The sequence below is a fragment of the Zophobas morio genome, unplaced genomic scaffold (genome assembly GCF_036711695.1).
Source record: "Zophobas morio isolate AGI-343-1 ecotype UQ-CSIRO unplaced genomic scaffold, CSIRO_AGI_Zmor_V1 ptg000021l, whole genome shotgun sequence".
Lineage (NCBI taxonomy): Eukaryota > Metazoa > Arthropoda > Insecta > Coleoptera > Tenebrionidae > Zophobas > Zophobas morio.
The window spans coordinates 16,954,480-16,980,952 of NW_026972126.1; the positions used below are offsets into that span (position 1 = coordinate 16,954,480).

At 28.1% G+C, this 26,473-nt stretch overlaps 1 protein-coding gene across 5 annotated transcripts in view; it reads left to right on the forward strand.

Annotated features, from left to right (window-relative positions):
* Positions 1-26,473, forward strand: part of LOC135133315 (prominin-like protein) — a 95,832-nt gene that overhangs the window by 38,255 nt on the left and 31,104 nt on the right. For all 5 annotated transcript variants that reach the window (XM_064061677.1, XM_064061679.1, XM_064061680.1 and 2 more), the window contains exon 3: positions 23,254-23,524. In XM_064061677.1, the coding sequence (XP_063917747.1) occupies positions 23,254-23,524 (271 nt within the window). The remainder of the gene's footprint in view (positions 1-23,253; positions 23,525-26,473) is intronic.

The following is a 26,473-nucleotide window of genomic DNA, read 5'->3' on the forward strand; positions in this document are numbered from 1 at the left end:
TACATATTAATGAGGTAATGAACATAAAATTGTAGTGTTAGGGTGTCATAAATTTGGAGTGAACGACCTAACGCTGCCATAAATTGACAACAAAGTGTTTGCGTTTACCTTATTAATTGTTTCAAGTAATTTCGACTGTGGTGGCTGTGGTTAGCGGCAATATTGGCTGCAGGTTCGTCTGAATTTAGAGTGGGTATAATAATAATTAATGAAGTATTCTGCATATACGAAAAATAAAAAAAAATAGTAATAATAAACAATAATACTGAAAAATACGATTATTGTGTGTATCATAAGGTTCATAAGTGACTAAGACTTCCGTTGTATTGTTTAAATATCGGAAACATTTTGACCTTGTTAGTTGTTCCCATAATGTCGATTACGGGGGAGTGTTTGTTATTGTAATATTAAAATAAAATCGAAAGTTTTATAAATAATAAATAAGTAACAGTAAGTTTGTTTTATATTTGAATATTTAATTATGATATGCTCATGTGACGGGTTTAAAAAAGTTCTACTATTATTTTGCGTTGATATACTATTCATTACAAGTTATATTAAAAAACAACTTGGTCTAAAGTTATGCAGATAGAGCTTTCTTCGGTTCTGAACGTCCCTATATATTTTTATACATTTTGATTCGTTGTTCCAATTTTTGTCAAAATATTACAAAAAAAATCGCAAAGGTGTATTTTGAAAATTTGGGTTACAATATGTATTTTGTGAAAAGATAATTAAAAACAAGCACTTTTTTGATTGTAACAATTTTCAAATATCGATAGTTCAGTTTTTTTTTTCAATACAACACCCTGTATTTTATTACTGCAGCTCACTAAGTATAGAATTAAAAGTTGATAGTAGTTACTGAGATTTTTAAGAAAATTTTAAGAGACATACAGACATTGAGAGACATCTTTTTATAAACACTTTGTATATTAAAATTTTATTTAATTCATATTATAACAAAGCACATACCTCTCTTTATCAGTCTATAAAATATTGCAATACAAATCTTAAAAATAACGTTATTGCGATTTTTTTTGTGAATTCTTGCATTGCTAAAAAATAAAAAAAAATTGAAATAGCGTGGCAACGTCGCATTGGAATTTCATGACTAAATTATGGTTATAAAGCCTAGGAAAAGATAAGAATATGTAAAGGTATACAAGTTATTTTATTAAAAAAAAAAAAAAAATAAATAAATAATAATAATAGTAAGTATAGTCGAAAATAATTGTAATGTATGCTGTTCAAAGTGTTTAGTCTCTGATGTTCTTTCCATCTTTAGTAAAGAATAAGGCGTAACACAAAACTTGGTTTTTAAAATGAAACATCCTATATATTTTGTTATGTTTTGATTGACCTCGTTTTGGGGCTTTACAACCACAGTTTACTTTTGAAATTCCGATGCGACGTTGCCACGTCAATCCAATTTTCTTGAAATTTTGGAACGCAGTTTTCACCACTGTTTTCAGTTTACAAAACTGACAAATCTATAAACCGAAAAATTAAAAATAGGAAACCAGAGTAATTTTAAATCCGAAAAATAGAAAATCGAAAATCTGAAAATTTCCCATTGACAAAAAAGCAAAATTATATAATCAGAACATTGAAAAACAGAACAATTTTAAAAATACAGAGAATGGAAAACCGAAACGAAAAACTGCAAATCGCAAACTGAAGAAATGAAAAATTGAAAAATCTAAAAATTGAAAAATGAAAAATTGAAAAATTGAAAATTGAAAACTCAAACATCAAAAAGTTGAAAAATAGGAAACTGAAAAAATTTAAAATGAAAACATTTGAATTTTAGATTTTCGAATTTTTATTTTTTATGCTTGAATTTCTCGATTTCTTCATTTCTTCAGCATTTCTATTTCTCAATTTTTCAAATTTTGACGTTGCTAAATTTTCAGTTTTCCGGTTTTTTAATTAATCTGTTTTTGATTTTCGCATTTCTCGACTTCTCGAAGTTTTGAATTTTAGACATCTTCAATTTTTCGATTTTTCTATTTTCGACTTGGTTCTTTGGTTTTTCGATTTCTCAATTTCCCAACTTTTTATTTGTCAATTTTTGAATATTTCTATCAGTTTTGGGTTTTTCCACTATTTTGATTTTAATTTTCCGATTTTTAATTTTTCAATTTTTAAATTTCTAGATTTTTCAATTTCTCAAGTTTAAAGTTCTTCTATGTTTTAATTTTTCAATTTTCCGAATTTTGAAATTTTCGATTTTTAATTTTTTTTTGATCCAGATTTATCGAGATTCGGATGTTTTGATTGTTCAGTCTGTCTATTTATAAATTTTTACTTTTTTAACTTTTCAATTTTTCGTTTTTGTCCTATTTCGATTTTTTAACTTTCCGATGTTTCGATTTTTGAATTTTCCGATTTTTCAATTTTCCAAATTTTTAAATTTTCGAGTTTCGATGTCTCGATTTGTTGATTTTTCAGTTTTACGATTTTTAAATTTTAGATTTTATAATTCTTATTTTTTTGATTTTTAGATGTTTTGATTTCCCCATTTTTTAATTTTACGATATTTTGAATTTTATATTTTTCGATTTTTCATTTCTACAATATTTTTTAATTTTTCAAATTTTAACGTTTCTGAATTTTCAGTTTTCGAATTTCACAATTAACCTATTTTTTGATTTTCCCATTTCTTGACTTCCCAAAGTTTCGATTGTTCAGTTCCTCAGTTCTTGAATTTTTGGATTTTTCAGGTTTTTTAAGTTCCGTTTGCGATTTTTCGACTTTGCTTTCTCGACATATCGATTTCCGAAATTCTCAATTTTTTTATTTTTCGATTTTTCGATTCTTCAAATTTTCAATTTTTCGACATTTCAGGTTTGGGATTTTTTAGTACTTCGACTTTTCGATTTTTCGAGTTCTGGATTTTTCGACTCCTCGACTTTTAACATTTCAATTTTTCGTATTTTAAACTTAAGTTTTTCAATTTTTCCAAAAAAAAAACATTTAATAAGACATTTATAAATTATAAACAAAAACAAACCTAATAAAAAAAATCCATTAAAGCATAATTAACTAAACACCAGGGAAGATGTTCAAAATTCCTGCCTTGTACATATAAGTAAGCTAGTAATGTTTCCAAATTTTTATCATTTTTTGTAAAAGTAGGTCAAGTTTAGTTTTTTATAGTTTCATGAGCAAAGAGTAGCCCCGCTCACCCACCCTTTCGTCATTGTAGTGACTACTCTTAATATTGTTCAGTTCTATCTTAGCAGTTTATTTTTGAAATTCCGATGCGACGTTGCCATCATTCCAGTTTTCGTGAAATTTTTTGACAATGGAGGGGTTCACAAAAAATCGAAATAAGGTTATTTTAAAAGACTATTTTACAATATTTTGTGGCAGAATAAATAAACGTTCGCGCTTTGTTGCGGTATCAACTAAATCAAATTTTAATATACAGCGTATTCATAAAAAATACAATACTTTGCAGTTTTCAAATATCGATATTTCAGTTCTTTTCAAATGAAACACACTGTATTTTATTACTGTATCTTACTCTACTTTTTGTCCTCATTCTTCTAACATGTCGATGTGCCTCTTAAAAAAGTAAAAAATCGCAGTAAATATCAACTTTAAATATAGCAAATACTCTACAAAAAAGAAAGTGATCAAAAAATAGAATTAGATGCATTAATAAACTATAGGTGTTCTATTTGGAAAAACCGAAATACCAATATTTGAAAATTGTAATAATGAAAACATTTTTATAAACAGCCTGTTTATGAAAGTTTAATCTTATGTATACCAAAAAATGTTGTAAGACAAATTTTAAAAATAACCTGTGTTTTTTTCGTGTATCCTTTCATTGCTAAAAAAATTAAGAAAATGGGAATAACGTGGCAACGTCGCATCGTAATTTCAAAAGTAAACTGTGATTGTAAAGCCTAACAAGAGGTCAATAGAAATATGTAAAAATATATAGGTTGTTCCATTTAAAAAGACTAAATTGTGTTACACCTTAGAAACGGAACACTCTGAATAGTTCAAAAGAATTTTAAACTAATAGTCCTCACAAAACCCTTCCTTGTTCTATTACTAATAATAAATAGTAAGATATGAAGGAACGCGTATTTAGTGACTCACCCTGTATATAATATATTAGTGTCAACGTCTCTGAACTCTAACAATTTGAGATCATTTTTAAAGTAGTGGAAAAACAAATACAGGGTGATGAAAAAATTACTTTGAAAATGCTGAAATTAACTTCGTAATTCTGATTTGTTTTAATGAACTGGATTGTCTAATAGTTAAATAATGAGATACAATAATTTAATAATAATTTGCTAGAATACGAATAAAAATGTTATTTTTACTGTTGATAATTTTTATTGAAATTTTAAATTTTCAATTAAATTTGCAATAAAATATATCAAAATGGAAATCGAATATTTTGAAAAATTTGGTTGAAAAAATTGTTTAAACATTTTTTTTTCCATTTTGCATCATTTTTTCATCACCCTGTATGGATTACCAAAGTACAGATGTCAAATCCCGGACCAAACATTTAGTAATAAATGTTTGCGTTGACGTATTTTGCCAAAATTAAAAAAAAAAACGCAACATGAAAATTCTAATATAAGCTGTTGAACTTATTGTTAAAATGTGTTTTTACCTTGTGAACGTATATAAGGAAGTTTCCTGACCTCTAGAATATGAAAACATGTGGTTCTGTTTCCGTCCGTCTTCTTCTTGTCGCCTGTGGTCTGTGTCGATTTTTATTAGACAGATAGCCTCCGAAACTACCGGACTGATTGTTATAAAATTTTATAGATGTGCTAGGGACATGAAAATCATGACAAAACACTAACCACAATTTGTCTAATTATCTCCACTAACAATTTCATGACCAGTCGTCAAAATTTCGCGTGGTAAATCCTGTTTAAATTGTGTAAATCACATACTTCTGTACTTGTGGTCTATGAATCCGTTTTAATTTTTTAGTGTAGGTATCCAGATTGCTCAACAAAATTATGAGATGACGTCATCAAGTTTTTGGACGGGATGAATAGGTGAATTTTGATTGACGACTTACTGTTTTCAGGATAACCTTAAAACATCTGCGAAATTTCATACCAAGTAGTCTAAGATAAATAAACCGAAATAATTTTTTGTACAATTTTGGATTAAAAAACTGCAAGCATAAGATAAAAAAAAATTGAAATACACGTCTGGATTTTTAATTTTTTCTTTGTACATATAATTCAGTATTTTTTTCAAAAACTTGATGTTAAAAATCACAGTTACTGAAGCATAATATTTTCCATATTTTAAATCAGATTATTTTTTGGTGGAGATAATTACGTCATTTTTAGTTGGCGTCTTGTGTACAACAATCAGTTCAGTTGTCTTGGCGATTATTATGTGTTTATTAAATCGCCAATAAGAGAGAGGACAGACAGACCGAAACGAGTACCTACTTTTTCGTATTCTAGTAGGTATAAAACTCTGAGAAAACATGAAAGTAGTTTTTGTAACCCCATAATATTTTTGACTTAATTTTTTCGGCATTATTTTGAAACTTTGTAGGGTTTATCCCAGGAAAGTATTAGAATACTAAGAAATCGAAAATATATACATTATTCAGCAAAACCGACAGTTGCAAATATCAGAAGGTGCATTTTGCCTCCTTTTTAACATTTTTTTTGTCATTTACGATCTTGAAAAAATGTGTTTATATTAGAGAGTCCACTCATAAAATAATATTTTGTAATAGAATTACAACAAATAGTTGTTGATGCACAACCGAGCATTTGTCGTCTGTATGCATATAACAGGATTGCTGATATTTTTCATTTACATATTAAGCAATTAAGTCATAGGCGATTTCGACGTCATTTATTTGATTCATGACGTAAAAGATAAACCGGCCCACTCAAACCCAAAAAACCAACTATCCACGAATCTTCATAATGCTGTCTACAAGAATCTCGCCAAAGATTACGAGATAACGGTATCGGATGCGCGAAAGAGGTGTCGTAATTGATGGGGATTTTTGCCGATATTGACGTTCTTCGACCTACTGACCGATTGGCGGTGTCGAAGGTGTAATTTTGCACGATTTATGTAATTTTGCGTCGGTCAGCGTTCCTAACCTACATTGTTTCGGTTGTCGGATGGACGTGCTGCAACTGTCGAAGATCCATCGAAGCGGAAGACATGATGCGGCGTTTTTAATGGGAAGAGGTCGGGTTCTATTTACGGAAGTTTATTAAGGGCACTAAAATCGAAAATGTGGCTCTCGTATGGATATGGCTTTTAGGGAATTGAGCTTTAGTGTCAGGGGAGCGTGGATTAAATTTAGCCTCGGTTGAAGTATGATCGGTCATTATGTTATTAGATTGATAATGCGTTTTTTAATTATTATTATTATTGTTAAGTTGCAGTTGTAATTGCGACAGTAATAACTGATAATGATGACTTTAATGTTTCATGTTTGTTAGCATGGATTGAACAAGGGTCGTGCGTGTAAGTACAGTTAAAAAAAGTTGTGTGTGTACTTAGCAGTAATAATAGCTTGTAAACAAGTGTAGAACCGTTAAATAGGACAAAAATGTTATTTTGTCTAGTGGAGATTTTACGACAATATTTCACTTTGTGAGTTCAGGATTTGTGTGTATCTTGAGTATGTTTATTTCGGTTTAGAACGGTTTTAATAGTTTAAACATTTCGTCTTAGGTAACGCTCTGAACACTTGCATCTGGACGTCTCGCTCGCTCCGCAACCACGGGATTTTCATTCGTCTTTTTCGATTATTCTGTCGAATGTCACCTTTGTACACTCGTCGTATTTTTCTATATTATTTTATTGATTCTCGGATGCTGTTTTTGGCTTCGCTGCGAAAGTAGAAGTATCGAGCAATTTTTTTAAGAATTAATTTGGATTGGTCATTAAAGTAAAAACGAATATAAAAGTCTCATTTTATCTGTTGTAGCCATCAATTATTTTTAATTCGTTGGATATGTCATGTTGGCCATCTCTCATATCTATTTCTGTGGATTTCTTCATGCCATAAATACTAAACAACACATGTCATCCGAATTGTAAAACTTTTAAACGATTGGTTTGAAAATAGTGCATTTAAAGTAAATGCAATTTTCTGAAGATGGTCCGAAAATTTGGGATTCGTGCCTCTTTGAAATAGTGGACTTCGAGTTATTCTAAAACCTTTTTCAAAAATATGTTGATTAAAATTTAAAAAACTAAAAATATATTATCAAATTTACAATTACAGTATAAACCCTGCTTATCGTAGGTAGATAGATAATAATTGATTGAATATTAGATGGCATTAATGCAATAATGTACGGATTCAATTAAAGCCAGCTGATTATATCAGTAAATAAAAAAAACTGCAATATTTGTTTAGCTTACTTTGATAAATTTCTAAGTTTTACCTGATCTCCCATCTCAAAATAAAACGTGATCGGATTATTTTGTGAATTAACTCAGACACAGGTCGTTTAATATTTTGTGGAGAGATAAATTAAATTGGGTCTTAATATACAGAGTGTTCATAAAAAATTCTAAAACGTATTTAGTTTTTGGAAATGCAGGGTGTTCTATTTGAAAAAATTGAAATATGTATTCATATTTGAAAATTGTAGTGTTTTAGAGCACGTAAAAATATATACGTTCGTTTTAAAATAAAATAGGTGTATTTTACGCCTCAAAAACAGAACACTTTGTATAGTTGAAATTAATTTTTGTATTTGCTTTTCGAAGTAGCAGACGCTTTGAAGTTTTTTATTTTTAAATTTTTCTTCGATCTCTTATACTTCGACAGCGCATTTTAGGGTGGAAAAATTCAAAATTGGCGAAAAAAGGCTTTAAAAAAAAGACAAAATAGTTCCCGTTTCCGTCTGTCTGTTCGTCGCTGTCTGAAGTAAAATTGAAAATTGCAGTTGGAAAAACTTGTAAGGTCGAAAAATTTTCTAAGTTAAAAAATCGAAAAATTCCAAGTTTCAAAATTGAAAATTCGAAAATTGAAAAAGAAGAAAAAAATCGAATAATTGAAAAATGGGAAAATTGGAAAATTGAAAACACGAAAAATTTCAAATTAAAAAAAATCGAAAAATTAACTATCCAGGAACAAAGAACTGAAAACTAGAAAAATAAAAAGTTGATAAATCGGAAATTAGACAAATTGAAAATTGAAAAATTGAAGAAACGGCAAGTTGAAAAATTGAAAAACCAAACATCGAGAAACCAAAAATTCCAAAAATTGAAATAGTATTTAAAATTGAAAACTGGAAAAATTGTAAATCGAAAAAATTGATGAATCAAAACTTGAAAAATCGAAAATGCAAAAGTTGAATAATCGAAAATCGAGAATTTCAGAAATTGAGAAATCGAAAATTTGAAAAATCAAAAAATTTAAAATTAAAAACTGGAAAATTTGCGAATCGGAGAAATTGAAGAAATGAAAAATTGCAAACCAAGAACTGCAAAATTGAAAAATGAAAGAAATCAAACATTTGAAAAATAGAACTTTGGAAAAAATTTAAGAAATGAAAAGTTGAGAAATGGAAATACTAAAATTCTAGAAAATAAAAAAATCAAAGATTTTAATTGTTTTTCAATTATTTCAATTTGATTTAAATTGAAAACTTCAAAAATTGCTATTTGAAAAATTGAAGAAACGAAAAATTTTAAAATCGAAAAGTTGAACACCGAGACATTAACGAAAAATTGCAAAATTAAAATAGAAGAATGGAATTTAGTTGAAAAATCAGAAAACTCGAAAAGCTAAAAATCGAAAAATTGGAAAATCGAAAATTTGAAAAATCGGGAAAACGAAAAACCGAAAAATAGAACAATTAAATATCGAAAAATCGAAAAACTCGAAAAAAAAACACTTAAAAATCGTAAAATCGAAAAACTGAAAAATCTTAAAAATTGAAAATGCAAAAAATTGCAAAATTCAAAAAGGACAAAAATTAAAACATCGGAAAATTGAAAAACAGAACTAGAAAAAATGCAAATTAAAAAATTGGGAAACTGAAAAGTTAAAAAATCGGATGAATTGAAACGAAAAATCGAAAAATTAAATATCCGGTAAGTGAAAATTAAAAACAGAAAAAATAAAAGGTTGGTAAATCGAAAATTAGACAAATTGAAAATTGAAAAATTGAAGAAACGGAAAGTTGAAAAATAGAAAAATCAAAAATGGAGAAACTAAAAGATCCGAAAAACTAAATATTTTAAATTGATAACTGGAAAAATTGCAAATCGAAAAATTTGATGAAACAAAAACTTGAAAAGATCGAAAAATTGGATATCGAGAAACTAAAAATTGTAATAACGAAAAATTAAAAATTGAGAAACTAAAAAACCTGCAAACTGAAAAATCGAAATATTTTAAATTCAAAAATCTAGAAATCGGGAAATTCAGATGTTGAAAAATTGAACAAACCGCAAGTTGAGAAATCGAAAAACCAAAAAATGAAAAGTTGAAAAATGGAAAAACTAAAATTCGAGAAAATAAAAAAATCGAAGATTTTAATTGTTTTTCAATTATTTTAATTTGATTTAAATTGAAAATCTCAAAAATTGCTATTTAAAAAAAATGCTAATTTGGAAAATTAAAAACATCTAACTGGGACACTCTCCAAAGTGATCTGCACAAAATCGCCATTTGGTCTTCAGCTTGGCTTCTACCACTAAACGAAGACAAATGCGTCGTTCTTCACATCGGGCCAAACAACCCTCTTAACACTTACTCTATCAATGGAAAACTCTTGCGCTCTGTAAAATCTGCAAACGATTTGGGTGTCATCATTAATGACCGTTTGACTTGGACACAACACATTGATAAAATATGCAAGAAAGCTAACTCAACGATATACATCTGTAACAAAATTTTCTCAAAGCCGTCGTATGAAACAACTCGGAAACTTTACATCATGTATATCAGACCCCTCCTGGAATATGCCAGCGCTATATGGTACCCAATACTTTGTCGGGACAGAAATCTATTAGAACAAACACAACGAAAGGCCACCCGTCTTGGTTTTGGAATTCGAAGACCATCATATGCCGAACGCCTCTCACAAATGCGTCTTGAACCAATTACAACGAGACTGAGAAAACTCGATCTTATAACCACCTACAACATTCTAACATCCAAGTTCAGCGTGGACCTCTCGCACATTTACAAACCACAAAATGACAACAGGTTACGAGGCCACCCTCGACAACTAAAACACCAGACATACTCGACGAAGAGCCGTCAATTTTTTTTACCCAATCGCGTTTTCAAGGAGTGGAATTCTTTACAACCTACCCTAGTCGCCGCACCCACTACAAGCATCTTCAAAAAGGGAATCAACTCTGTTACTTTCAATTAGTTAACTTTAATAATTTAGTTTAATTTGTATAGAGTACCCATAGGATTTTTTTTCCTCTACTCTGTAATTTCTCTGTAAAAAAAAAAAAAAAAAAAAATTTATAAGTTGCAAAAACGAAAAAATTGCAAAGTTAAAATAGAAGAATGGAATTTAGTTCAAAAATCAGAAAACTCGAAAAGCTAAAAATCATGTAACTCAACGTTAAAAATCGAAAAATTGGAACATCGAAAAAATCGCGAAACGAAAAACCGAAAAATAGAACAATTAAAGATCGAAAAATCGAAAAACTCGAAAAAACACTTAAAAATCGTAAAATCGAAAAACTGAAGAATCTTAAAAATTGAAAATACAAAAAATTGCAAAATTCAAAAAGGACAAAAATTAAAACATCGGAAAATTGAAAAACTGAGAACTAGAACAAATGCAAATTAAAAAATTGGGAAACTGAAAAGTTGAAAAATTGGATGAATTGAAGAAACGAAAAATCGAAAAATTAAATATCCGGTAAGTGAAAATTGAAAAATAGAAAAAACAAGAGATTGGTAAATCGAAAATTAGACAAATTGAAAATTGACAAATTGAAGAAACGGAAAGTTGAAAAATAGAATAATCAAAAATGGAGAAACTAAAAGATCCGAAAAACTAAATATTTTAAATTGATAACTGGAAAAATTGCAAATCGAAAAATTTGATGAAACAAAAACTTGAAAAGATCGAAAAATTGGATATCGACAAACTAAAAATTGTAATAACGAAAAATAACAAAATAAAATTTGAAAAATGGAATAGTTGAAAAATTGGAAAATTAAAAATTGAGAAACTAAAAAAATGTGAAAATTGAAAATTCGAAATATTTTAAATTAAAAAAACTAGAAATCGAGAAATTCAGAAGTTGAAAATTCGAAAAATTGCAAATTGAAAAAAATTGAAAGAACAAAAATCTACAAGATAGAAAAATTCCAAGTTTCAAAACTGAAAATTCAAAAAATTGCAAAATTCAAACAGGACAAAAAATTTAAAAATCGGAAATTTGAAAAAACTGGTTGCTCGAAAAAATGCAAATTCAAAAAATTAGGAAATTGAAAACGAAAGACCGAAAATCGATGAATTGGAGAAACGAACAATCGAAAAATTAAATATACAGTAAGTAAAAACTGAAAAATAAAAAAAAAAAAATAAAAAGTTGGTAAATCGAAAATTAGACAAAGTGAAAATTGAAGAGACGGAAAGTTGAAAAATAGAAAAAACAAAAATCGAGAAACTAAAAACTGCAAAAATTTAAATATTTAAAATTGCTAACTGGAAAAATTGTAAATCGAAAAAATTGATGAAACAAAAACCTGAAAGATCGAAAAATTAGATATCGAGAAACTAAAAACTGTAATAACGAAAAATAGCAAAATAAAAATTGAAAAATGGAATAGTGGAAAAATTGGAAAAATCAAAAAATTAAAAATTGAGAAACTAAAAAATCCGAAAATTGAAAAATGGAGACATTTTAAAATTCAAAAAGCTATAAGTCGAGAAATTCAGAAGTTGAAAATTCGAAAATTTAAAATAAAAATCGAAAAAATTGAAGGAACAAAAATCTACAAGATAGAAAAATTCCAAGTTTCAAAACTGAAATTCGAAAAATTGCAAAATTCAAAAAGGACAAAAAATTTAAAAATCGGAAAATTGAAAAACTGAGGACTGGAAAAAGTGCAAATTAAAAAAATTGGAAAGTTAAAAAATCGATCAATTGAAGAAACGAAAAATCGAGAAATTAAATATCCGGTAAGTAAAAATTGAAAAATAGAAAAAGTAAAAACTTGGTAAAACAAAAATTACACAAAAAAATTAAAAATTGAAAAATTGAAGAACAAAAAATCGAGAAACTAAATATTCCAAAAATTTACATATTTAAAATTGGTAACTGGAAAAATTGCAAATCGAAAAAATTGATGAAACAAGAAGTTGAGATCGAAAATTTTACAATTCAAAAAGCTGAATATTGAGAAATTCAGAAGTTAAAAACTCGAAAATTTAAAAATCGAAAAAATTAAAATTAAAATCGAAAAAATTGAAGGAAAAAAATTACAAGGAAAAAAAATTGAAATTCGAAAAATTGCAAATCAAAAAATTGAAAAATGAAATCGAAAAATTGAAGAATCGAAAAATTGGATACATCTCGATAAACCGATTTTTGTATTTGCTATTCGAAGGACCAGAGAATTTGAAGTTTTTTTTTCTTTAACTTTTATCTTCTATCTCTAATCATAATTAGACGGTGTATTTTAGGCTGGAAAAATCTAAAAATTGTCTATTTAAAAGGCTTCAAAATAAGATAAAATAGACACTAGGCAATTACTCTATCCATAAAATTCTTCGTTTCCGTCTGTCTGCCTATCTGTCGTTGTCTGTTTAGATTTTTATTAGACAAATAATCCTCGAACTACCGGACTGATCATTGTTAAAATTTACATGTGTTCGGAATATCATATAGATGGCAAATCGATAATGAAACTTTGTCTATTCAACCCCGCCAAGAATGTGATGACGTCACCTCAAAATTCTACACAGTAAATGCTATTTAAATTTTATAAGATAATATACCTCTACATCTGTGGTTTATGAATCCGTCTTGGTTGTTTATACTAGACGTTCTTATGTTTGGAAAAAAATCAAAATTTTGTAACATTTTGCAATTTATCTTTGAAACTACAAAATCGAATGCTCTGAAATCCCCCAAATTGTTGACATTATTAGAAAATTTTACCTAATTAATCCCACCTAAAATGTGCAAAATATTATGAATCTACTTGTTTACTATAAATGCAATGCATGTATTTTTTAGAAGTGCTTATACAGGGCGACTCAAAAAAATTAACGATAAACTGTCTTGATTTTTTTTAGTAAACTACGTTGTTAATTAACTTTTTTAGTACTTTTGACTAATTTAGATACTATACAGCTACATTTTAGGGATATAAGAGGCAAATAGTCAAAAAATCAAGGAGATATCGAGGACTATTAACTTTTAACGGTCCACCCTGTATATGTAGGTGTTTGATATTAATTTTTTTCTATGGTTATACATGCATATTATAATCAAAAATACGATTGAACTAATAAAACACGCGTATAGACGCATAGTATACATTTAAACATTTTAAATAGTACTTACTTAGCAAACTGTTGAGGTGACGTCATCAGAATTTTGATGGGGATCGATGGACAAATTTTGGTTAGCGATCTATCAGACTAATGTTAACCTTTGAAGCGTGTGCCAAGTTTGAGCACAGTTTGTCCAGTCATTTCTAAATTGAGTTCTAGGATTCAGAATTTTTTTCTAAAAAACTCTTCAAATCGAGGTTAAAAATGAGAGACAGTCATCAAGTGTTTCAGTGGAATGATACAAATAAAAAAAAATTGATTCGCGCTTTACGCATACAGCTGGTTTCGTATGTTCTGAAAAAGATGTTCAAAATATTTGTCCTTTCGATTTTTTTTTTTCGAAAAATCTAGTTCGAGTTCAAAATGAATAAACCATGAGTAAAAAAATTGGTCAAAGGTGGTTCAGACAGAACTTCCCTCGTCACTGAAGAAAGTATAGTACAACTATCCAACTTTTTCGAAAATTTGTAAAATTTGATTTTGCGAATTTTATTTTTTACTTCCTGAGCGTAAACAACGGAAGTATAATAGTCGTACAGCGAGTTGTCACTTTCATGTTTTCTCGAAGTTTTACGACTCCTAGAGTACGAAAGAAGTGGAAACTACCGCACTGATTGTTGTCAATTTTTTTATGTATTTTAGGATCTAGATGGTAAAACGCTAGACAAAATTTGGCTGATCATCCTCACTACCAATAGAACGACGTAATCTCCAAAATTTACAATGGTAAATTTGTTTTTAATTTTATAAAATAAGTTGCTCCTGCAGCTGTGGTGTATGAATCCGTATTGAGTTTTCACCCTAGACATCCAGATTTTTGGAAAAAAAAAATCAAAACTCTATACAACATTTTGCAATTTAATTTTGAAACTGCAAAACCTCTGCAGTTTCAAAAGCACAGCTGATTGCTCTGAAATCTTGCAATCGAGAACTCGATTTTGCATTAATAAAAATGCAAAAATGCGGTCACAGTGTAAAAAAAATACGGATATATCGGAAATCGAATGGTTGGTTTTTGTGTTTAAAGACCAGCTTTGCTACGAGAAACAAAATCAAGGTAGATTCATAAACTACAAGTACAGAAGTATGTTATTTTATAAAATACTTCGCTCACTACGCCCGAGAAGTAAAAAGCATAGTATTTTGTAAGATCTAAATAACATTCGCATCAAAATTTTAATATGATCATTAGATTGATGAACAAATAATTTTAGTTGATGTGATCTGACCTGCGTTTTAAACTACATACACCCAAAATTCCACAGGAATCGGTTCAGTAATTTTGGAGATTGCTTGTCTAATGAAATCATGAACAGACAGAGAAATGGAAAACCTTTTCTTTAATATTCAGGTATCCTATTACAGTACTTCATTAGGCTACACTCGCGAATTCTAGAGAATAATTTCCCCGTTTGTGGTTCTGAAACCTTGAAATTTTTTCTGGGAGATAATCTGACTTAACCGCTTCATTTACCTTCTTACCTGCACATATTTGCATCATCAAAATTACTCACCACAAAACGTTTTAAGCGAATTAATACCCTTAATATTTACATTAGCTGATACGTTATCAAGTTATACTGCAACATCGAGCAGATTTAATTGTTCAAGGCTTATTCACACACCGAAAAACAGCATTGTGCGAATTCTTAACAATTTCATTAACGCACGAACACCGCATGTACCCGTATACCTAGTACATTAATAAAGCACCCCCGCTTTAAAATTCACCACTTCATCACACTCATCAACAACTCGACAGGGGGACAAAGTTTAATGCGGAAGTAAAAAGCTTTGCGTTGTAAAATACTGGGTCACGTGTCTCTAGGGAAACAAACGGCCGTAATAATTTCGAATTGTTTGCACTCTACTTTTGACTAGGGGAAATGCAAGCGGCTGGTTGCCAAGTTTACGTGACCCATTTAACATCGTCTTTCCCCATTATCGTTAATTAATCGGCGGAGCGCGATCAGTTTTCTGTTTGTTTATTCTCGTTAATGTGGTCTTTACGGCGGTGCTTTTGCGTAAAAAAGCTCGAATAGATGCGGAGTTCGGTTCGGTGGACAGCTGTTGTTCTGCTCTGTAGGAAGTAGAAGGAACCTTGAGTCACGTGCTAAAACTGTATATTTCTCGAGTTGAACGTAAAAGAAACGGTTGCGTGTGTTGACCGCAAAAGCAACAAAGACGGGAGAATTGTCTGTCGGATTGAAAATACCACGTGTGAATCATCCACTTTAATTATAATTCATTGGTGCGCGGTTTTATGAGCGCGCTTTCGAAACACTGCTTGGATTTTGTTTCATGCAAAAATGTTTTTATTTCCTTATGTAAGAGTTGGGTAATTGGAATGACTATCGGTTTCGTTGCGGGGTCGGGGCAGAGGCGGGCTGAGGAGGTTTACGGGTTTTTGAGTTTATGGAGGATTGCGAAAATAACGACCACGGGTTGATGGATGCGGGGTTTAAATTTTCTGCCCACGAGTGATCGGGTGAATGTAAATAAATGTAGCGGATTTGTTTATTGTTACGGATGAAGGTCAGGACTGTACTTAGCTTTTTGAAAATGTTGCCAGTAATAACAGCTGTAAATTGTTTTTTTGTGGATCAAATTGTTGGTGGGGATGATTGGACAAATTTTGGTTAACAGCAGAAAAAAAAACGGCAGACCTATTTTTTCCTACTTTGGGGGACGTGAAACGTCGAGAGAACATGAAACATGCGCCAGGTCGTATTACAATACTTTTGACCCAGAAAAATCGCAAAATTGAAAACTCAAAAATTTGAAAAAACGAAGAATTAAAATATCTAAAAATTGTAGAAACCAAAAATTCCAAAATAAAAGTCGAGAAACTGAAAAGTTAAACATCGAGAAATTGAAAAATTGATAAATAAGCAAAATTGTAATTCTGAAAAATCGGAAAGCTCAAAAATTGAAAAAAGCGAAATTGAAAAATCCAAAAAAATTGAAACACTGAAGAAACTAAAAATCGAAAAATTAGATATAGAGGAACTAAAAATCGAAAAATTTAAGAAACGAAAAATTGTGATTAAAATTCGTAAAATTCTAGAATTTAAAATTGAAAACTGGGAAAATTGCAAATCGAAAAAACTGATGCAACAAAAATTTGAAAAATCGAAAAATGCAGAAGTTGAACAATCAAATATTCCAAAGTTTAAAACTCTGAAAATTACAAGTCGACAAAATGCAAACTTGAAAAATCGAAAAAATGAAAAAAGCGGAAATTAAAATATGTAGGTACCTAAAAATATAATAACGAAAAATAGACAAATTAAAATTGAAAAATGGAGTCGTTTAAATATCGGAACTATCGAAAAATTAAAAATCGAAATATTAGAAAGTTGAAAAATCGTAAAAAGGGAAAACCGAAAAATTTTAAATTGAAAACTCGATAAATTGGATGGAGATCGACAAAATTAAAGAAAGAAAAACCTGCTAGATCAAAAAATTTTAACATTGAAAAATCGAAAAATTCGATCTTCCAAAATTGAAAATTCGAAAAATTGCGAAATTGAAAAATTGAAATCACAAAAAAATCTAAATTAAAAAAAATTGGAAATTGAAAAATTAAATATCCTCTAAATAAAAATTTTAAAAGTATGTAGTAAAAATTGTTGATCAATCGAAAATTGAAAATTGATATATCGAAGAAATGAAAAATCGTGACTCAAAAAATTTGAAAAATTTAAAATTGATAACTGGAAAAATTGCAAATATAAAAAACGGATGAAACAAAAATTTGGAAAATCCAAAAATTCAAAAGTTGAAAAGTCAAAAATTTCAAATTTTAAGATTCGAAACTCGAAAAATTGCAGATCGAAAAAAATGAAGAAAGAAAAACCCACAAGATCAAAAAAAGTCGGCAAAATGCAAAATTGAAAAGTTGAAAAATTAAAAAAAAACGGAAATTAAAATAAGAAAAAACTATAATAACGAAAAATTACAAAATAAAAATTGGAAAATGGAATATTAAATGAAAAATCGAAATATCGAAAAATTTAAAAATCAGAAAGATGGAAATAGAATAATTTAAATAATTGAAAACTCGATAAATTGTACATCAAAAAAATTGAAGAAAGAAAAACTCGCAAGATCAAAAAATTTTAAAGTTGAAAAATTGAAAAATTCCAAGTTTCAAAATTAAAAATTCGAAAAATTGCTAAATTGAAATAGGACAAAAAATCGAAAAATTGAAAAATGTTACAATCGAAAAATTAAAACTGAAAAAATGCAAATAAAAAAATAAAATTGAAATGTTAAAAAATCGATGAACTGAAGAAACGAAAAATCGAAAAATTTAATATCCGGGAACAAAAATTGAAAACTAGAAAAAATAAAAAGTTTATAAATGGGGAAACTAGATACATTGAAAATTGATAAACTGAAGAACCGGAAAATTGAAAAAAAAAAACTAAAAATCGAGAAACTAAAAATTCCAAAAATTTAAATATTTAAAATCGTAAATCGAAAAAATTGATGAAACAAAAACTTGAAAGATCGAAAAATGCAAAAATTGGATAATCGAAAAATTCAGAAATTCAGAAGTTGAAAAATCGAAAATTTGAAAAATCAAAACACTAGAAATCAAAAAATGAAAAGTTGAAAACTGAAAAAATATGGAAAAATTGAAAAATCGAACTTTCGAGAAAAAGGTAAAATGGAAAATGAAAGAAATGAAATTAAAAAATCGACAAAATGAAAAAAATTGAAAAGTTGTAAGATTATAAATTGAAAACTTGAAAAATTGCTAATTGAATAAATGCGAAATTGAAAAATTATCGAAACCAAAAATTTTAAAATAGAAAAATTAAATAACGAGACAAAAATTGAAAATTAAAATATTTAAAGGTTGTAAAAATGAAAAATTGCAAAATAAAAACCGAAGGTTGATAAGAAAACCAAAAAAATTAAAAATCATGTAGGAACTGAAAAATTAAAAATGGAGAAACTGTAAAATCGAAAATTAGTAAAATTAGAGACCAAAAATTTAAAATTGAAAATTCATAAAAATCACAAATCGAAAAAAATTGAGAAACAAAAAGCTGCGAGATCGAAAAATTTTAAATTGAAAAATTGAAAATTTAAAAACTGAATTCTCAAAAAGTTGCAAAAAAAAAATTCGAAATTGAAACAAAAAAGGTAATGAAAAATCAGAAACGGAAAATTAAATATCGAGAAACTAAAAATCGAAAAATTGGAAAAGTTAAAAGTCGAAAAAGTTATTCTTTGAAAAAGTGTAGAAACTCCAGAAATTGGGAATTGAAAAAATGTGAAATGGAAAAATTAAAAAAATCCACAAATTGAAAAATCGAGAAATTAAACCACCATAATGAAAATCGAAAAAACTCAAAAACAAAAATTCGAGTAATGAGAACTTAAAAAATTAAAAATCCAGAATTTAAAAATCAAAAAATTGAAAAGGAAAAATTGGAAAATTTAAGAGACGAAAATCTGAAAAGTTGAAAATTCGAAATAATTCAAAATTGAGAAATAGAAAAAAACGAAAAATTGAAAAATGAAAAATTTCCAAGTATCAAAATTAAAAATTTTAAAAATTGCAAACCAAAAAGTGCAAAATTGAAAATAGACAATAAATCGCATAACTGGAAAATGTTAGAAATTGAAAACTCAAAAAAATAGAAATTAAAAAAAAATTAGAAATCGGAATGTCAAAGAAATTGATGAATTGAAGAAACGAAAAATTAAACATCCGGGAACAAAAAATGATACAGAAAATTCCAGAAATTTAAAAATTTAAAATTCGTAGTAGAAAAATTGTAAGACATCGAAAAAATTGATGAGAAAAAAACCTGAAAGATTGAAAAATGCAAAAATGGGATAATCGAAAAATTGAGAAATTCAGAAGTTGAAGAAAACTCGAGAATTTGCAGATCGAATTAATTGAAGAAATTATAACCTGCAAAATTAAAAAATGAAAAATTGAAAACTGAAAAAAATATCGAAAAATTGAAAGGTTAAAAATCGAACTTTCGAGAAAAAGGTAAAATGAAAAATGGAAAAAATGAAAAGTTAAAAAATGGAACTAAAAATCGACAAAATAAAAAAATCGAAAAGTTGGAACATTTTAAATCAGAAAAATTGAATAACGAGACAAAAATTGAAAATTAAAATATTTAGAGGTTGTAAAAACGAAAAATTGCAACATAAAAGAAGAGTGATAAGAAAACCAGAAAAATTAAAAACTAAGTAGGAACTGATAAATTAAAAATCGAGAAACTGAAAAATCGAAAATAGCAAAATTGTAAAATTGAAAAATTGAAAAGTTGAAAAATCGAAAATTAGTAAAATTAGAGATACGAAAAATTAGAAAATCACAAATCGAAAAAAATTGTGAAACAAAAAGCTACAAAATAGAAAAATTTTAAATTGAAAAATTGAAAGTTTTAAATATCGAGAAACTAAAAATCGAAAAATTGGAAAATTCAAAAGTTGAAAATTAAAATATGTATTTAAAGGATGTAAAAATGAAAAATTGCAAAAGAAAAAAAGAAGACTGATAAGAAAACCAGAAAAATTAAAAATCAATTAGAAACTGAAATATTAAAAATCGAGAAACTGAAAAATCGAAAATAGCAAAATTGTAAAATTCATAAGTTGACTCATTATTTGAAAAAGTGTAGAAATGAAAAGTCGAAAACTCCAAAAATTGGGATTTGAAAAAATGTGAAATGGAAAAATAAAAAAAATCCACAAATTGAAAAATCGAGAAATTCAATCACGTGAATAAAAATCGAAAAAACTCAAAAAACCTAAAAACCGAGTAACTGAAAAATTACGAAATGAGAACTTTAAAAATTAAAAATCTAGTAATTGGAAAATCGAAAAATTGAGAAGACAAAATTGGAAAATGCAAAATACGAAAATTTTAAAAGTTGAAAAATCGAAAAATTATAAAATAGAAATTGAATACACGAAAAATTGCAAATCGAAATTATTCAAAATGTGAAAAATCGAAAAAATCCAACTTTCAATATTAAGAATTTATAAAATTGCAGACCAAAAAATGCAAAATTGAAAACTCAAAAAAATTCAAATTAAAAAAATTGGAAATTGAAATGTCGAAGAAATTGATAAATTGAAGAAACGAAAAATTAAACATACCGGAACAAAAATTGAATTGAAGAAACGAAAAGTTGAAAAATAGAAAAACCAAAAAAAGAGAATCAGAAAATTCCAAAAATTTAAACATCGAAAAAATTGATGAGAAAAAACTGAGAGATCGAAAAATACAAAAGTTGGATAATCGAAAATTGAGAAGTTTAGAAGTTGAAAAATTCAAAATTTGCAGATCGAAAAAAATGAAGAAACGAAAATCTGCAAGATCGAAAAACGCCAAGTTTCAAAATTGAGGCTCGAATAACTGCAAATCAAAAAATGTAAAATTGAAAACTGAAAAAAATTGGAAAAATCGAAAAACCAAAGATTCAAAAATGGAAAAATCGAACATCAGAGAAAACGGTAAAATGAAGAAGAAATGAAAAGTTGAAAAATCGAAAAACTAAAAATCGAGAAATAAAAAAAATCGAAAAATTGGGAGATTGGAAACTTGCAAAATTGCGAACTGAAAAAAATGCGAAATTGAAAAATTGAAGAAACGAAAAATTTTAAAATGGAAAAATTAAACACCGAGACATAACATTCGAAAATTAAAATATTTAAAAGTTGTAAAACTAAAAATTGCTAAATAAAAATTGAAGAATGATAAGAATACTAGGAAAATTAAAAACCAACTAACTGAAAAGTTAAAAATCAAGAAACTGGAAAATCGAAAACAGCAAAATTGTAAAATTAAAAAGTTGAAAAATCGAAAATTAGAAAAATTTACACTCGAAAACTCAAAAAAAAAATGGAAAACAAAATCCTGCAAGATCGAAAAATTTAAATTTGAAAAATTGACATCTCAAAAAGTTACAAATAAAAAAAAATGCGAAATTGAAAAATAAAATGAAAATGAAAAATTAGAAACGGAAAATTAAGTATCGAGAAACGAAAAGTTACGAACTCCAAAAATTGCGAATTGAAAAAATGTGAAATTGAAAAATTAAAAAAAAACATACATATTGAAAAATCGAGGAATAAAAATCGAAAAACTCGAAAAACTAAAAATCGAGTGACTGAAAAATTACGAAATGAGAAATTGGGAAATCGAAAAATTCAAACGGAAAAATTGGAACATTCAGAAGTCGAAAATTTAAAAAGTTGGAAAATCAAGAGGAAAAACGCGAAATTAAAATATTTAAAAATTATAAAACGAAAAGTTACAAAATACAAATCGAAAAATGGAATCAGTTTGAAAAATCTGAAAAACCGAAAAATTAAAAATTGAGAAATTGAACAATGAAAAGTCGAGAAATTGAAACTTCAAAAATTAAAAAAATCGCGAATCGAAACCCCGAAAAATGGAAAAATTGAAGATTGAAAAATCGAAAAACTGAAAAAACCCAAAAGTTTGTGGCAGCAAAAAAAGCGATTATAATACCCAAATTTGCACCAGTTTGAATCTATCGGCACGAGTGCGGAAATTATTCTATGTTCTGAACTCGTAATGCAAGTAAATTACGTTGTTTACCAAAGAGGGAAAAACTTGGTACGTCGAAGGGTAATTGTTTCTGCAATTAATGCACCTATTTCCAAGTCTTCAACTCGTTAATCAAGAATTAATAACTTACTTGTCAAGCAGCTAAGCTGTGCAATGAAAAATTTATAATAGCATGCATTCACCACATCAAACATCTGGTTTTTCGAGTTTCCTTCGACGTAAGTTAATTTTTTTTTTAACTTTATACATATAAGAATAAAATTGCTGATTGGAACAACTCATCCAGGAATATATTCAGTCAAGAAATGTATTTGTTGTGCTCTAGAACTGTGGGAAGTTCTACAAAAAGAACTCCACAGCTCTAAAATAAAGTACACCATGTTTAAAAGAAGGCGCAAATAAGAAATTTTAGAATCTCTTTTATTTAATAAAATATTTAAGAAGAAATTAGCACAGTTATCATTATCACAACTTGGAAATCAGAAAGGTCACGATTTTTATTGTTGTTAACAATTGTTTTATGGAACAGTCTTAAGCTAAAAATATTTCCGTGTTTGTTTCATCTCGAATTATCGTAGACGTGACTCTAATTTTTTTTATTATGAGTTTCTCATTGTGATAATCTAATCAGCGTAATCGCTTTACTTTTAAAAATAAATTTATCAAACCACTAAAACTACTATATTGTACGTGTAATATAAGACAAATTTTGAAGTTCAAGCGAAGAAACAGACCTCCGAACTGTAGTTCCCACGTTCCTATTCCACTTCCGTCCCGATTGTGGTAAATATATCGTCCACCGACATTCGATTTTTTTCTAATAATCACCCAATAATTAAAGCGTTATATTTATATCGCCACTCCAATTAATTTTTTTCACCCAAATGCCACCGAAAACCGTCTTACTTTCCATGTCGTGTCAATGTCGGTTCTTTGACACAACACCGACAATGCAATGAACTCCAGGAAGTGACGCTACCACGATGTTAACAAGCCCCGACTCTGATACGTTTGTTTTGCAATAAAACTATTGAAGATGAAGGTCGTCACGCGGAGCGATTTTGCGTGACCTCTCGTTAAAAAGATCAAAACGTGGAACACAAATCTAAAAACTGAATATTGTCTGATTTTTTCCAGGTTTCGTGACCGTGGACTCGAACAACAATCTCCACCTGGGAAACTACCAGCAGGAATGGAAGAGTTTGCTCGTCAAGTATGGCGGCCTGTTGGCAATGATCATCATTCTGGGACTCATCGTCGTGCTCATGCCCCTGTGCGGCCTGTGTTTTTGCTGCTGTCGGTGCTGCGGCAAATGCGGGGCCAGGTCGCAGCCGTTCGACAAAAAACATGACCTGTGTAAGAAGATCGTACTCGCGACGATACTGATCGCGTTGGGGACGTTGCTGCTGTGAGTATTGCTGTTTTTGGGGGGTATTTTGTGCTAAAAAGCCGACGTCTTGTAACGAGTCGGGACTGGTGTTTGCACTGTTAACAAAATGTTAGATAAGTTTGACGTAACTACTTTCATTTTTCGGTGTGCGGAATAAAGCGTTAAAAAACGGCCACCACAATTATTAAAATAGAGCCGAAACCACTATTTGAGAGTTGGTGTTAAATTTGCCTTATTATTTGAGGTTGATGACACTTAAAATATATCATTTAGATTGCGGCGAATTGTGGTCTGTTTCAAAAAAAAAAAAAATCAAAAAAGCGGAAAAAAATTATGGACTTATCGTCTTGACATTAAACGTCTCGCTCACTCTGCGAGCCTTACTTTTTCGATCTCCCAGCTGTCTGAGAGACGACACATTGAGGGCTATAATTTACACTAATTACAAATATACAACACACTGTATATTTTCACAGATTTAGATTCCTTAATAAAAAAGAAGGAAAACTAGAACAAACACACAAATGTTTTTTTACCAGTTTTCAAGCTATTTGTACTTTTATTGAAGCTCCGCCATTTTTTAAAGATGGAGGTTTGGAAATTAGCACAAAATTTTTCATTATCGTGCTTTTGACGTAATAATAAAAAATAAAAATATTAAATACACTTGAAAATGTTACATGGAGTGTGTCCCATTTGAAAAATATGGGATCTAATTTGTTCATTTTTAACAAAGAATCTAAATTAATATATTAAAATATGTGAAGTCTTACTTAAAAATAAAAGCTGCTGTATAACTTTCAAAGGAAACACCCTGTATTTTTGAGAGTGATTTTAAACTGTTACCCTCAAGGTGATTCCCCTAGGCAATCTTTTTTTTTAATGGGGAAGGATAATTTTCCGTCATCAGATCCTTGGAACACCACCCTGTACTAACTTTTTCTAGGTTTATAGAAAATAAATATAATAACAACAAATCTGGCTTCAAAAGAAAGCTTTATTACGAATAATCTCGAAAATGTAATATATACAGTGTGTTCCATTTAAAATTATGAGATAGTGAGGGAACAAGGTATCTGATTTGTTGAGAATTTAATCTAATAAAAATATGTAAGGTCTTACTCACAAAATGCTACTATGGTGTGCAACGTTCAAAGGCACAGCCTGTATATTTGATTTTAAACTGTAACCCTGATGGTGATTCTATCACGTTAAATTTTTTTTAATAATGAGGATAGCATAATTTCAGTCACACCAGACTTGGAACACCCTGTATTGTTTTTTCTAGAATTGTAAAAAATAAAAATTGTTGACAGTTGACTACATTAAACGAAATAATCGAATAATATAACTAATTCAATAAATAAAACAAAAATAAAATATATTTCTTAAAATTGTAATTAGGAAAAATTTCAAAATAAAAATCGAAAAAATTGAAGAAACAAAATTGCAGGATCCAAAGATTTTAAAGTTGAAAGATCTAAAAATTCCTAGTTAAAAATTGAAAAAGCGAACAATTAGAAGTTCAAAAAATTGCAAATTGAAAAAATGTAAAATTGAAAAATAACAAAAAAATTGGAGTGACAAAAATTGCAAAAGAAAAATTGCAAAATAAAAAATTGGGGAATTGAAAAATCTCAAAATTGAAAAATTCAAAAGCTGTAAAATCGAAAATTTGAAAAATCGAAAAACTAAAACTCAAAAAAAAATTAAGGTTGAAAACTCTAAAAACTGCAATTCGAAAAAATTGAAGAAACAAAACTGTAAGATCGAAAAATTCCAAGTTTCCAAATTGAAATCTTCGAAAATTGACAAATAAACGAAAAATCGAAAAGTTGAAGAAACGAAAAACCGAAAAATTAAATATGGAGTAACTAAAAATCGAAAAAGTCAAAAGTTAATAAATCGAAAATTAGAAAAATTGAAAAACAAAAAATTGGGGAACTGATAAATTTCAAAATTCAAGCATTCAAAAGCTGCAAAATGGAAAAACTAGAAATCGAAAAAATTTAGGTTGAAAACTTGAAAAATTGAAAAACCGAAAAGTTGGAAGCACAAAAAATTAAAAATAAAAAATGCAAAATTGAAAAATATCAAAAATTGTCAAGTTGATGAAATGAAAAATCGAAAAATTAAATATGGAGTAACTAAAAATGGAAAAATTCAAAAATTTATATATCGAAAATTAGAGAAATTGAAAATTGGGGAACTGAAAAATCTCAAAATTGAAATATTCAAAACTGCAAAGTGGAAAATTTGAAAAATCGAAAAACTAGACGCCGAAAAATTTAAAATCGAAAGCTCGAAAAATTGAAAATCGAAAAAATCGAAGAAACAAAATTGCAAGATACAAGAAAATTTTAAAATTGAAAAATCCAACAATTCCAAATAAAATTGAAAAATAAAAAAATCTACAAATTAAAAATGAAGTAACAAAATTTCGAAAAATTCCAAAGGTGATAAATTGAAAATTGGAAAAATTGATAAATAAAAAATTGGGAAACTGAATAAACTCAAAATTGAAAAATTAAAATCTGCAAAATCGGAAATTTGGAAAATCGAAAAATGAGAAATCGAAAAATTTAAACTTGGAAACTCGAAAAATTGCAAAGTGAAAAAACTGAAGAAACAAAATTCGACGATTGAAAAATTTTAAAGTCGAAAAAAAAGAAAAATTCCGAGTTTCAAAATTGCAAACTTTAAAAATTGAAAAATGAAAAACTCAAAAATTGCAAATTGAAGAAACGCAAAATTGAAAAACAACAAGAATCGAAAAGCTGATGAAATTAAAAGTCGAAAAATTAACATGAAATAATTAAAAATCGAAAAATTCAAAATTTGATAAATCAGAAATTAGAAAAATTGAAAATTAATTGTAATTACGAAAAATTGCAAAGAAAAATTGAAAAATAAAAAACTGGGGAACTGAAGAATCTCAAAACTAAAAATCGAAAAATTTAAGGTTGA